The 15,443-nt window shown below is 40.4% G+C and overlaps 1 protein-coding gene across 1 annotated transcript in view; it reads right to left on the bottom strand.

Annotated features, from left to right (window-relative positions):
- Positions 1-15,443, bottom strand: part of SARDH (sarcosine dehydrogenase) — a 2,624,838-nt gene that overhangs the window by 2,426,683 nt on the left and 182,712 nt on the right. The window contains exons 10-11 of the mRNA XM_044058055.1: positions 12,220-12,242; positions 9,315-9,329 (exon numbers count right to left, since the gene is read on the bottom strand). Of these exons, the coding sequence (XP_043913990.1) occupies positions 9,315-9,329; positions 12,220-12,242 (38 nt within the window). The remainder of the gene's footprint in view (positions 1-9,314; positions 9,330-12,219; positions 12,243-15,443) is intronic.

A 15,443-nucleotide genomic window follows, 5' to 3' on the forward strand; every position in this document is an offset into this window, starting at 1 on the left:
AAATGCAGACAAACTTTATTGTAAATGTAAATTGAAAAACTAAAATATTTGTTCTTAACAGTAATTGTATAATACATCTGAAATAAATTGCAAGTTGTATAGTAAAGAGTTCATTTATTGTATGTATTGAAGATACTAAAATAAGCCATTTTTTTAATCTTATAAGAAGTATGGGCACTGCAACATGAAAGAAGAAACGCTAGACAAAAAAAAGCACGGGCTGTTGAGGTAGGGGATAGTGTGTAAAACTGCACTGATTGTAGTTTATGTAGAGTTGAAATGTTTACTTTTTCTGTTGCATAGGCAGATGTTTGGATTACTATCCTTGGCTTAATCTAGTGACAAGCTTTTTTTGTAAGCAAGTGGGTTTTTAAATATGACTAGATTTTCTTTAGCAAATGCTCCATGGTAGTTGAGAAGTACAATTGTTTCCATGGAAATGTAAGAACAGACTGACTAAAGGTGAATGCAAACAGCTTGAGATGTCTGGTCATTGTTTACTGAGAGAAATGTATATAACATTAAAAGGTACAAGGTTAAGAGTTCAGTATAAAAATTAAAGTTTAAAATTTGCAATGAATGAGAGAGTAACTTTTCTGGAACCAATTGCTTAATGCATTTACTAGAAAAGTGTATAATTTATTTTTATTTAAAGATAGCCAGTTCACTTTTTCTCAAGACTAAATGTTAATGTGTCTGAAAGCATATAAGCAGTTTTTTCACATATGACAGGGGAATAGAGATGGGACAAGAACAGACAGCAGTTAGTATGAGGAGGAGCACATGCTGTATGTAACATGCACTTTAGCATGGGTGATTTAAATTTTAAGTTAGTTAATGCCTGTGGGTGCAGCTGTTAATTTGGGTTAGTACTTACTAAATGGGTGTAACTTCATTATTTGAAGATGCGCATAGTTTCTCTATTTGTTTTAAGTTAATAGGTTCTGGGGTGTTCTGGGGTATATTCTAATGAAACTCTCAAAAAAAAATCTGAAGTGGGTTCAAATGGAGATGACGAGCAACAATTTTATATAAAGGATCAACCTACCAAACAGTGGGTGCATGTGACAGCTGAAAATAGAATTTTTAAAAAGCTGTCGTATAGTATGTGGGAATAAGAACTTACCATAATGTCTATACTAAACATATATTTTGTAACGTGAATGGCCTCTCGGGTATGGGCAAAAAGATAACAATACTGAATTATATTAAGAAATGTGGAGTGCTGTGATTGGTCCCTCCTCAAGGCCAGCAATCATATGCTCCATCCTCACCATTGACTCTGAGGGACTGCCACCAAGAGCAAAGATGGATTCATACAGTATTTTCAGGTATAGCTCCCTGCACCAAGCACAATTTCTACTAAGCGCACACAGAGAGATCACTCCAGACCTGAGACTGGACTCTCTCTCTCTCTCCAGGCCCACACAAACTCCACACTGACTACTTTGGAGCTCTTGTCTGTTCCCAGTAGCTGACACACACTTGGATATTTTAGTTTCTCACACACACCTGGGAAAAGCTGACACAGATTTACTAGCTGTGCCCCTTTCTGCCCAGACTTGGGTAATCACATTGCCACCAGTCAGCTACAGTAAGGCGCTTACAAAGGGTACCCAATTATACTGTGTAAAATTAATACTAATTCAAATGGTAGGGTGTGACTGAAGTAGCAAGGCTTTCAGGAGAAGCCACAGTGTCACTAAAACAATCAAGTAGTCTTAAGATGTTAAACGTATTTTCTAAATGGACAGCCCCAGTGAAAGGTATTAAAATATTTAATGATTTAAAATAGAAGACCGGAGAATACTGAATACACTAAATAGTTTCAATCCCAGAGATGTAAAAAAAAATACAGTCTTGATAGTTTTTCACAGATGCAGAAAACTATGCTCAACTATTCTCACTACATGTCCCTGACTAAAGAATTACTGTTCCGTGATTACTTGCTAAAGCAAAGCAAGATAGTGTCTGCTGAGCGTCTTACCACAGCAAAAGCTAGATGTCTCTCTCTCGATGTGTGAGATATATATCCTGTCAGTAATCTTTTATGTCAGATTCTGGAGTATTGCTGAAAGGGTTCCAAAGAAACCAGATGCTGGGTAGAGGATGACATCACCTTTGGTCACCTTACTCTGGTATAATACACACACAGCTTTACTAAGATTTGTGGCAGCATCTGAAAGCTATAACACAATTTCCACCTTTCCAGTGTTCTCTGATAACATACACATTTGATCATTTAAAACAATACCACCTAATATACATGCATACATTTTTTTTTTAGTCCAGAGTGCTAGTCATATGACTCTGGTATGCCATGCATATATTGGCAACACTGAGGATGTTAAGGCATACTTGCAAGATAAAGCATTTTCAGAATAGTTGTGTGTATATGTTTGTGTAGCTTAATAATGATATTTTTCCTTTTATTCATTTTTTTCCCCGCAACAAATGTATGTTGAATGTTGGACCTCTTTTTCCATTTGGACTAATATAAACTAATTGCAGTGAACAGGACAGGTTCTGATTCTAGCAACGCGCGTTAGGTATTGTACAACTTTCATCTAATAGAATTATCAGGGTCTGAGATTAGGTTTGACTAAGCTAATTTTAATAACTATGAGGAAGCTGTGTTAAACTAAAGTAATTACCTTTCCCCTTTCCATAAAAATTGCGGTAGTTGTAAATCTTTGCTGAATGTAGTAAAATGTATACTAGAACCCTTTTGAAACTAATCTGGTCTCTAATGAACATTTTAATATCTAGATGCATTAACTTGCTTGAACATTAGCTTGTTAGACTCACTCAGAGTAGGAAGAAAAATCCTTAACATTACAGTCCAAACAGGAGGAACTATGATGGTCTTAAGCAGAGACAGAAAAGTAAACTACACAGGGAGATTAGTCTTTACTACTTGACTGTGCAGGTGGTTTGTATTTCTAGACAGACATTGTATGTGAAATTACAAAATTACTATTTGGGCATCTCTCTAATTACTGGTAGAGATGGGTACAGAAAAGCTATTGGATTTTTTATGCCAGCTGTCTAAGAACACTGTCTCTGTGCAACTTTATAGCTGTCTGCATGTACACTTTTTACAAAGTACAATGCATAATTGTATTTCAAGTAGACTTGTGTCATTTCATGTTTCTTGCTGATATATTTACTACCACACTAAAAGTATGTGTTTTGAATGGTTTGGTAGTAAATGTTGGTTTATAACTTCTGAATAGTTGGATATTTGTATTGTAGCAGTAGTTTGAGCAGTAAGACTGCTTATTTTAAGAGTAAACAGTAATTTTGGTTATGTTATGCTAGTACAGTGTAGCTGGTAGCAGTGTTAGGAATCTGAGTGTTGATATTTGAGCAATACTTTTTAACCACCTTCTGAGAAAGTGTATATGTTTTGTGGCAGAAATTAGTCTTGCTCAGGCTTCAGTTAGGCTTCACAAATGTGCAATGGAAGGCTTTGAGATTGATAAAGAGATTGGTGTTTAGGTTCTTCTGTGTAGATGTTATGTAGTCAGTAAAAATACCAAAATGAATCCTGATGAGGTCAGTTAATTTGGGTTTCCATACAGAGGTAAAATCCTGCCTTGACTTTCTATATCTTGGAGGGTGTTCTCTCTCCTTTCTTTTTTTCTTGTTTATTTAGTGTTGCAGACAACTGACTAAATGTTTGCATTCTTTTATTTCTAGTATTTCTCAAAAACCATGGGAAACTAACCAAAACTGCACAAAAATGTTAAGGCTTTGCACTTGGGTAGACTTTGTACTTTACTTACTGTTGACTGTTTTCTACTTACTTGCATTGTTAAGTATTAACTAGAGAGTCCTAAAGCCTTAGCTGCTATTAATTTACATGGGTTACTGCAGTTTAAATGAGTATATTAGAAAAGAAAGAAGAAGAAAGGAAAGATTATAATTCAAGTTACATCATCATATCACCCTACAGATGTTTGTAGTCTTGTCAACATGTGCATATTGCAATGATTCTGTTCCAGTTACTTTACCGTCCTCCTTGTATACATAACACTGATCAGAATGAGCCTAGTATATTGCTTTCAACACTTCAGATGTATGATGTTTGCATTCTATGTATACCCTTTCTGTATGGTAAACATTTCTTAAATCGTGAATGATGCTTGTTCACACAGTGTGTTAAAAAAATGGCAGGAATGATTATTTCCAATATCCGTGTCTTATTTAGCTGCATTATGTTATACAATTAATTATTCCCTCTTTTTCTGTTTTCTATTGAGTACCAGCCCATGCTTCTTCAGTCTGTCTGAATAACTACTACCATGAATTAGCCTTCCTGTGAATACTTACCAAAGATACTATTTCCTTTGTCCTCTGCAGTCTCTCTAACTGCACGCAGTACTCCTGAGAACCAGAATACAGTAGAATAGCATTCCTGCATGTCCATTCTCATAAGTGATGAATTTTAATTGTCTGCAGCCATTGCCCTTTACTTTGCATCAGGTATTGCTACCCCATATCTTGTTTTGCATGAGGCCTTTGTTTAGTACTACTTTGTGTTTGGAGGCAAACTATAGGGAACAGTACTAAGTGTGTGGTCTACATGGTGTTTTAATGAACGTCATTTGCACTTCTTAGTTCAGTCCATTATTTCATTCTTTTTTTGCCCATAACGACTGATTCTTTTAAATATGGAAACTCTTCGAAACAGAAAAAACAATGTTTCAGACACTTTGACCTCTATACCAAGCCCTGCTGCATACCTCCTGTTATCCTTTTGTGCTGTGACAGAGAAGTGTGTCCGGTTTGGTTGGCAAGATCTTTCAGCTGTAAATTCATAACTTCTAGGATCCTAAAATTTGATTCTCTCAAAGAATTTCATCAGCTTTTTTTTCTCTCCAGTTGCTCTGGTCAAACTGACTTGTCCATAGTTTGTTGGCTTGTTTTTGCCGCATCTTTTTTGAATCATTACCCCCACAGCTATTTTTCAGTTGGCCAGTGGCCTATGGAGTACACTTGTCTCTGGGTTTGCAAGGGCTGGCCAAGGTTTTCCAGTATTTTAGGTTGACTATTCCGTAGCAGTTTATCCACTTACATCCATGTACTATGTGTAATTTTTTTTTCCAAAGTTCAGTCACAAACTCTGTTGCTTTTCGGTCTTCCATTTAAACCGTTAACATATTCCTTATTTTTTGAAGTCTAATTGCTTAGTACAGATCTGTCTTTACTAGGCAAACCAGCTTTCCCTAAAGTAAAACACATTGCAGTCTTACTGCCTTTATATACTCGTGCCCAATCCTATCTCCTGACTTTATCTCACATCCGTTGGTCTTTCTTTTAGTTCCCTTGGAATATGTTTTCACAAGTTCTTTGCTAGTGCAGTCCACCTCACTTCATTTTTCTTCTTTAGCCTGTGGAATGCTCCGATCTACTATTAAGTCTTAAGCAGAAGGCGATTCTAACTGATCCGCCTACATTTTACATCTTCCTCTTTTAAATGTGCTTTATCTTGTTTGGTGTTATCCTGTGGCCTTTAAGTAATACATCTGTACTGAATGCCCCCTTTATCCCCTCTGCTTTAACTTGTAGTGCACTCATTTTTGCTGTCTCTTCTGACCCTTCTCTTGTCCTTTTGTCACTCATCTCACATTTGATTCCTGCTTTGACAGACTGTTGCATCTGCTCGTGGTGCCTCTACTTTGTCATGTTTGTCTACTGTATGCTGATATACAGAAAGTTCCATAGCCTAATTATTCCAATTTTCCCATGTTTACATTACATCAAGCTTTTCTTTTGCTGCATACTCAAACTGCTTGTTTTTGTTACAGTAGGGTTATCTCATTGTAGCTCGTATGTTATTCAAAATTATTTTATTAGTGGAACCAGAGCTTAGAGAGCAAGAACATTAATTGCCTGCTTGAGCCTCATTCTTTGAGAGGCAAATCCAGTGTGCACAAGCCCTAAAAAATGGGTTCTTCAAACCTAATAAAGGACCCATGTTTAATTAATCAAGTCCCTCAAATCTTGTACTTTGATCCCACAGCACATGTTTAGATTGAGTGGTGGCTCCTTGGGTGCTAAGGATCTGCATTTGACTTATTCTGTTATGGCGTTAGAGTGAAGTATACATTACTGTCATTGTGTATCTACAGAACTGGGTATAAAGCAAAAAAAAAAAAAAAAAGAAATTGGGGTGGGGGGTGGCACCAAATTAGGGACATTTGCAAATACTGGAGTCATTAACTTAGAACTTCAGAAAACAATGTCAATTTTGAGGAGTACAAGAAAGTTTTGAGCTAAAATTATTGTCTTTACAAATTAGGAACAGTTGAGAGGCATGCTTTCTTTACTTGGTATCTAACACTAACTGAAATGGATATTCTACTTAAATAACACTGACATGCAAACAGTACTTTAACACTGGCTCAAACATTTGAGCCCAAATCAAATGTCATTTTTATTTATTTTATTTATCTTACATTTGTTTACTGAGAAAGTCTGACACCGGTCCTTCCTCAGAGGAGGCCTGGGGAGAAAGCGCCTTTACAAGAATATTAACCTATATTAGCATACATGAAGTACCAGTTGGACATTTCAGCAGTTTAACAAACGTACAGGATACCATTTCGATGGCAAAATAATACAAAAAGTTGAAGACCTACATATTTCATTTCATGGAACAAAAAGACCCATTATAGATCATAATGCATCAGTTGTTATCTGCCTGCAGGTAGCCCTCAGTCGGCCCAAATACCAGAGTCTTGGGATTTCTGCGTCAGATGCTGTCGCCTCATCCATGACATCAGGTCGTCATGGGTATAAATCATGCAGCCGACACCATTGCATCAGCTTTTCTTGCCATGCGGGAGGCCGAAGCAGAAGCAGTTTGCAAGTGCCGTTCAGCAGCTACTTGAAATTTTCATTTTTCGAGTTATAAACCTGAAGTCTTCTAAAGCTAAGTACCCAGTTGAGGATCCTTTTTTTCTTGCTCTAACCGATGTCAGAAAACGTTAACCGTTGTCTTGCCTGTGGAAAGCAAATACCTCCGAGATTTTCATTCTTACTGCATCACTTGTTTAGGCCCAGACCACGATGTCTCTCGCAGTCGGTTTTGTGCCTTGTTCAATGCCCAAACTATTCATCGTCTGGCTACTTTTGTCTCTAAATTCTTTCTCGCTCATTCTCCATATTCCGAAATGGCTTCGGTAAGCCGACAATGGATCTTCCGAAAAATCATGAAGACAGACTGCATAGGTCCAAAACTGCTGACAACGCTTCCGTTAAGCTAGTCGCTAGTCTACCAGTGCTCAGGCGCTTTCGGAGCCCCTGTTACTTGCTTCTACAGATTCACAGGCCTCTACTGAGACCCATTCGGAGTTCAGTATGCCGCGAGATGCTTCTTTGACTATGGAACCTGCGCATGTCTCTACCTTGCATGGGTCCGGAGCCGCTGTGCAGGCACTGGCTTCTGAGGGTGTATTCAGATCTTCTGCTATTCATATCAAACTGACTACTTCACTGATGACTAAATCTACCGAAATTTCTCGGGCCCAGAGTTCGCACTACCCCTAGGAAACAGATGACCAACGCACATTCTCAAGCTCCCATGCCACAGTAACAAATGCTTAGAATGGCTGAAGACCTTATTACTTTAATTAGGGGAAGCCAGCCTTCCCCCTCCAAAAGACAAAATTGCTTTTCCTTCTGATTTTTCAGACCATGAGTCTGATTACTCTGACCACTGTGATTACCAGGACATACCCTTGGCTACCTACAAGGACTCTGATGGAGAGGATTCTATTCCCTCAGCCTCCCCCCAGAGGACTTTTTTCTTTCTGTGAAACCTTGCATACCCTAAGAGAGCATTTCCGCTGGGAATGCCAGGACTACCCCCAATCCAAAAAGACTCAGGAATTTTTAGACTTGCCTTAGCATAGGCCTCTAGCTATTCCCCCTGTCCTGGATATTGTAGATGTCTTCATGGAACCCAGCCTTACCTCTGATACTTTACCACCAACTCCTAGAAAGCCTGACAGATGCCACAGAGTACCTGACTCTCACAAATTTCTCTTTAAAAATCCCACTGCGGATCCAGATACCATTTCCCAGGGACCTAAAGGTATTAAGGCTTCTACAGCCAAAAACCCTACCCCTTTGGACAGGGATTCTAGGGCTCTAGACAGATGGGGTAAGAAGGAATATACCTCTGCAACTCTTGCCATCAGGGCTTTAAATTGCCAGTTTCACATGTTGAAGTACCAGTAGCATATTATTGATCTAAGTAAACAAAAGATGTTGATTCCTGATTGTGCAGAAAATAAGGGCTTACAAGTCTTAATGCATTCTGCAAACTAAGTTGGTAAACATACTTTGCAGTGTGGTTTTGATGCCTTAGAATCATCTTGCAGGGCTGCTGTCACCTCTGTCTGTTCTGAGAAGGCATGCTTGGCTGAAGGAACAAATCTTGCCAGACCATGTCAAGGCAAAATTTACTAGATACTCCATTAAACCAAGAATGTTTGGCTGTAAAGCAGAAGTTCTTAAAAAGATGGAGGAAAAAGCTAAATCCATGCAGACTGTTAAAGATTTCTTACAAGTACAGCCACCTAGATTCAGTAGGCATTGGCCTTCAAAAAACTGGTCCTTTCCAGTCCCTAGCAGGCATTCTCAGCCCAAACCCAGGGGCAACAGACCACAAAGACTACAGTCTCAGGGTATGCACAGATCTAAACAATGGAGTGATCCCTCCTCAAAAACTGGGAGTGGTAAGCCACCCCCTATGGAAAAAGTTCACAATGACTTGTCCTTAATCCTTCCCAGCCAAGTAGTTGCACCCCTAGGAGGAAAACTCACCCTGCATGCAAAAAACTGGGAGTATATTACCCAGGACCAATTGGTCTTAAACATTGTATCCCAAGGATACCGATTTATATTTCCACTCACTGCCAACCCCAAGTGGATTGCCAGACCTTCCTCCAAACCAGTGGACAGAGGCCCCCAAAAGCAAGTACTTTCTCTTGTCAGTATCAGGCTATTCAACTGGTTCCAACAGAGCAAAGGGAACAGGGTTTCTACTCCAGGCTGTTCCTGGTGCCCAGGAAAGGGAATTCTTGGCACCTTATTCTGGATCTGTCAACTCTAAACAGTTTCCTGGTGGTACCAAAATTCACAATGCTTACACTCCAGCAGCTCCTTCCTATGCTAGCCAAGGACTCCTGGATAGTCAACCTAGACTTAAAAGAAGCTTATTTGCGCATCCTCATAAGGGAATCTTGCAGGAAATATCTACGTTTTCAAGGCAGGCTCTATGCACTATCAGTTCTCTGCACTTCAATTTGGCTTATCTACTGCACCCAGGGTATTCAAAAGTACCTGGCTCCAGCCATTGCTTACTGCAGGCAGAGAAATACTAAAATTTACCCATACTTGGACAATTGCCTGATTCAGGTGGACAGTCAGGAATTGCTACTTCAGCACCTGACGTTTGTAAAGAGACTCCTAACTTCTCTGGGGTATGCCATCAACGAAAAGAAATCACATCTGGTACCCAGCAAAAGACTGTATTTCTGGGCGCAAGTTTGAACACAACTTCCCAGATGGCATTCCTCACTCCAGAAAGGCAGGTTTATTTGACAACTTATCTTAAACTACTGGCCACCCAAACCCAGCTGTCTGCAAGCAAAATACTGCAAGCCCTAGGGTTCATGGCCTCATGTATTCTACTGATTCCATATGCAAGACTGCATATGAGGAAACTTCAATGGTACTTAGTCTCTGGTGTCAACATTCTCAAGACCTGGAAACAGTGATTCCTATCATTCCTTGCCTAAGGACAGAGTTCCTTTGGAGGACAGAGGCTTGCAACCACAACAAGAGACTTCCTTTCACTCAACCCCCTGCTGTCCAAACTCTGAAAACAGATGCAGCAGACTATGCATGGGAGGTTCACGTGGCAGGCAAATGGAGCCCATGACAAATTTATCTGCATATCAATCAAAAAGAAATTTTAGCTGTACAGAATACACTGGCAGCCTTCAAATACCTTATCCTGCCAGGACAACTCCTGATAAAGACAGAGACAACACCACAGTTATGTGGTGCATAAGCAGGAGGGAACTCTCTCCTACCCACTTTGCAGGTTAGCCATGGCTCTATGGTATACAGCCTTAAGCAACCAAGTGCACCTGCAAGCTCAATTCCTGCCAGACCAACCAAATTCATTGGCAGATGACCTGAGAAGAAATCTAATGGAGCCACACGAGTGGAAACTGGAACCAAACTCATTCAAACTTCTAATACACAGGTGGGGGACAGCAGAGGTGGACCTCTTTGCGTCCCCCCAAAACAATCAACTAAACAAATGTTGCACCAGAATTCCCCACAGCCAAGCTTGGAAAGTGGATGCCCTATCCTTCACATGGGAAAAACTCTCAATCTTTGCCTTTCACCCTCTGTCCCTCCTTCCAAAAATATTTCTCAAGATCAAACAGGACAGGCCAAGGGCAATCCTTATTGCACCAGTCTGGCCACGCCAGCACTGGTACCCAGTCCTACGCAGTCTGACAGCAGTGCCACCCTGGCACCTACATCAGACAGACTCCCTCTCTGCTGTCCCAGCAGGAGGGACAGATTTTGTATCCTCAGCTGCAAGCCCTGAACCTGGCAGCCTGGCTTATTCCCTGATTGCATCACCAGCAACCTTCAGCAAACAGGTGCTAGATGTTATCCTTGTGGCCAGGAGGCCCAGTACTAAGAAATCCTATGCAGAAAAGTGGAAAAGATTCTGTTCTTGGAGCCAGTCTCAAGGGAAGGACACAGCCATGCCCACCTTGCCTCAAATCCTAGGTTACCTAGCAGAGCTGCTCCACGAAGGCCTATCCTTCTCATCAATTAAGATTCATGCCTCTTATCTCAGCTCATTACAGTACTGAGCCACCCATCTTCTCACCCTCTGATCAAACAGTTCCTGAGAGGAACTAATAATTTAAGACCCCCAAGGAGAGCTCCCACTCCTGCCTGGAACCTTTTACTTTGTATTAGAGAAGCTCATGCTTCCCCTTTTTGAGCCTGTTGCTTCAGCAGACTTAAAATTCCTCTCTTGGGAAAACAGCCTTACTGCTAGCCATCACTTCAGCAAGAAGAGTGTCTGGGTTACAGGCCCTTATGGCTGTGGAACCCTTCATTATCTTCCATGCGGACAGGGTTTCCCTCAGGACTAACCCATCTTTTATGCCCAAGGTGGTATGCAGTGTGGCTTTAAACCAATCCATCCATTTACCAACCTTTTTTTCCTAATCCTCAGAATAAAGGGGAAAGGATCCTGCACTCCTTGGACGTGCACAGACATCTCCGGTTCTACCTTGACAGGACTAAACCTTTCAGAAAATCTGACCAGCTGCTAGTCCAGCTTTGCTACAGGGGCAGAGGGCAAGGCCATTTCAGAGCAAACCATTTCTAAATGGATAGCACACTGCATCCATTTCTGATACGAACACCATGGAAAACCTACCCCACAGGGGATCAGGCCTTATCCCACTAGGGATACCTCAACCTCTACAGCTTTTCTCAGGGGAGTCCCTACCAGGGACATCCTAGAAGCTTCAACCTCGAGTTCTGTACACACGTTCACCAAGAATTACTACTTGCCTATCTTTTCTAAATCCAGAGCTGTATTTGCCACAGCAATCTTATAAGGCCTGCTAGTCAGCTCTACTACTACTTGACTGCCTCCACCTTTCCACAGCTTTGGAAATCAACCCGTGTGTGATGACTGCAACAGTGAAGCACAAAGAACATAGTATAGTTGTGTACACTTACCATAAATGTAGATGTGCGAGTGTATTCACTGTTGCAGTTCTGGTTACCCTCCTTCCAGCCTACTGTCTTTCTATACTTTCTACCTAGTCTCTTTTTTGGCCATATCTTATGGAAATGATATTTACTTTTTACTGGAGGTGTTCCACACCATTTGATTGCATCTTATTTTGGGGGCTCCTGACATCTGGGGCAAGAAAAACTGATGTAATGACGTCTGCTGCATGTTTTATACCCCTGACAACCTGACGTCATGGATGAGGCAACAGCATCAGATGCAGAAATCCCAAGACTCTGGTATTCCAGCAGACTGAGAGCTACCTGCAAGCAGATAAACCCAAGTGTGATGACTGCAACAGTGAATACACTTGAATATCTGCATTTCTGGTAAGTGTACACAACTGTACTTTATACATATACAGATGTAGTCACTACAAATGCGACTGAAATTATAGAGGGTTATAATCTTAATGGATGAACTTACTACTTGCTGTTATGTAAAATAAAAAGGGTAGTAGATTGTTTGGGAAATCAGGAGGGCCTAACCAGGGGAGTAACAACAGCAAAGCCAGGTGTCCACTAGGTGTGATTTGAGGAGCTTCTTGAATTCTGAGAGAGAGCTGTTATTGGGGTTGGCAGTTTATTCCAAATTTTAAGAATATAGTTAGAAGAGAGATTTCCCAGCTGAGTTGTTGGCTTTGTTGCATCTAGAAGTTGCTGACTCCTGGAGCGAAAAGATCAAGCTGTGGTATATGGCTGAAATTAGTTTTTGGAGAGAAGGGGTTTTATCAGGTCAGTGGAAAATTTTGTGGGCAAAGGTTAGTTGATTGAAATGTAAAAGCTGCAGAAATTTGAGATAATTAAGCTGTTTTAATGATGTACAGTGTGATCTATGTAAAACTCCCATGGCAAATCTTGCTATTTCATTATAGCAAGATTCTAGTTGGTTTAGATGAGTTTTGCAGAGATTGGTTAATGCTGGGGAGGCATAGAGGAGTGATAGCAGACGTGTGTGGGTTATGGTAGCTTTTTGTGTTTGTAAGAAATTGTTCTATATAGGAAACCTATTTTTTGTGAACCTTTTTGATGGTTTGGCTATGTGAATATCTAATTTCAAGTTGTTGTCCATTTTGACCCCAAGCAGTTTAGTGCGAGTGCTTGGGGTGATCATACTATTATTCCTGGACAAGATATTAAAGGACTGGGAAGATGAGGGGAATTTAGTTGGAATAAAAAGGAGCTAGGTTTTGTTGGGATTTAGAATCTGCTGGGAGTTTCATGAGCCAGATTTCTACTGACAGAAACTAATCTTGGGTTTTGGTGTGGAGGTCTTCCAATGTTTGGGGGCAGCGCATATTAAGGTGGAGTCAGAGTATCCATATTGTACTACAGAGGCTTGCAGTGTGGAAGTCCTGCATTGGTTAGTCAGTAGACAAAATGGTAGTGGTCCAAGGATTGAGCCTTGTGGAACCCCTGAGGAGACTGGAGGAAGAGGGGAGAGTTTGTGTTGCCAGTGGACAGCTTGCAGTCATCCTGTTAGGTAGCTTTCAAACCATGTATTAGTGGAATTGCTGAGGTTTAGAGAGGAGCGAATAATTGAGTTTATTGTGATAGACCATACCAAAGGTCTTGGCTAAGTCTAAAAATATGGCTGATACAAATCCATTGTTTTTTATGATGGCCAACTGTTTGTAAAGGACAGTAGTGCTGTGACAGGGATGGAAGCCATGTTTGGTTTTTGATAGTAGTTCATTATTTGGGTGTGCACGACTCTTTCTAGTATTTTGGATAAGGGAGATAGAATGGCAATTGGGTGGTTAGTGAGGTCAGTGGAATTCCCTCCCCTGTATAGTGGTAGAATGTGTGAGGTTTTCCATATTACGGGTTCCTGGCTTTTAGATATTGCATAGTTTGAGTATGGCTACTGGGTAGGCTATTGCTTCAGCTGCACTTTGTAGAAATTCTGCTGGAAGGTTATCGGTGGCTAGAGTTGTTGGTTTAAGTTTTTGAAGTAGTTATTTTACAGTTATAACATACTGGGTGTAAGTTGAAGTGGGAGGTGGACTCTTAGGAGTTGGTGGTGTTTTGTGGAGCAAGGGTGGTACAGTTCCTGACAAAGCCTTAGAGTTTGTTATGGATTGGATAGTTTCTGTGAATTTTATTAAAATGGGTTGCAATATCAGAATTTTGTGCAGGGGTGGTGGATTTCATTTAACTATGTTAACTGGTGCCCAGAATTTTTGGGGGTTTTTGAATGATTATTTTGGATGTTTTGATAGTTGATTTTTGCCTAATTTTATTAGTTTGTATTGTCATTTTATTCTGAAGTTCTAGATAGGTTTGCTTAGTTTTTCTTTTTTTTTAATTGTTGTCAGGCTTTGGCTTTAACCTTGAGTAGCGGTTTACTGCTCAACTCATAGTTCTAGGGAGTGCATGGGAGTTCAGTACGTCTAAGAATGTGGTGCTGAATGAGTTTCTGCATCTTCAAGAGGTAACTGAGAGAATTCCCAGTGATGAAGCTATTTAAGTTTAATTTTTTTTTTCTGATTAAGTGGAAGTGGGTTGGATGACTTGGTGAGTCTGGGTCCTAAGAAGAAAGGTTGACAGAAGGTCACTTAGACTGTCTGGCAGCCTGATTGAAATGCCTGAAGGGGGTTGCTAACCAAAATCCAGTCAAAAATGTACTGTCATTTGGAAGATTTCAGTCGTCCTAGGGGAGGTTTATATGGGAAGATGGATTTTCTGAGGAGCAGTTAAGCCAGTCGATATTCTCCCATCAGAATGGTTTCTCGTGGATGAGTTGAAGACCCAGAGTAGTAAGTTTTCCAGAGTGGGGATATTGTTTCCTGGTGGGATATAACCACCGATCAATATTAATGTGTTTTTGGGATTCATTTTTAATTTGGCAAAGATGAGTTCAGTGTTATATAATTCAGGAATGTTTGTCTAAGTGGTCTAGAATTAGGTGATTTTTAAATGAGTGTTACACCTCCAGACTTTCTAGATATCCTGTCTTTTCCTAGAATATTATAACCAGGGGTTCTTGTTTTTCTGCACACTTCCTGGGGTGATGATAATTGAGTTAACTGGTGGGTGTTGGTGTGGGACCAGGATTGGGGTGTGTGCCACCAGATTGGTTTAGCTGGTTAAGTATGTATAAGTAGTGTTTAACGAGTTTATCTAGTAGCTCTGTAGCTTTTGAGAGGTGTGGGAATCATTTCTTGGGGGATAGACTTTGTAAAGGTGAAGGTCTGTGTGTGAGATAGAGAAAAGGGATGGAGCTAGTATACTTGGGTGGTATGTTTGGCTACATAGGTGGTGAGCTCTGCCAGGGAGGAGGAATGTTGTATTGCAGTAGTGTGTGGTATGAGGTGAAGTATGAGTGGTAGCATAGAACTAGTGGTGACTTGGAGTGTTGTGTAAGTGAGTCTTTCTAAGGTGAACCATTTTATTTGGATAGTTTGAATTTATTATATGCAGTGAGTTGGATATTTTGAGTGGGGGTGACTAATGTTTTTGTATAGAAGTTAGTCAGTGTGTTAGGTGGTAGAAAGGATACACAGAGGTTTATTTGAGAGTAAGGTGATTAGGATGTGCGAGATATTCAGCTTAAAGTATTAATGATGTTAGTAGGGTTAATTATT

This window comes from Protopterus annectens, chromosome 16.part0 (genome assembly GCF_019279795.1).
Source record: "Protopterus annectens isolate FY-2018-M chromosome 16.part0, PAN1.0, whole genome shotgun sequence".
Lineage (NCBI taxonomy): Eukaryota > Metazoa > Chordata > Ceratodontiformes > Protopteridae > Protopterus > Protopterus annectens.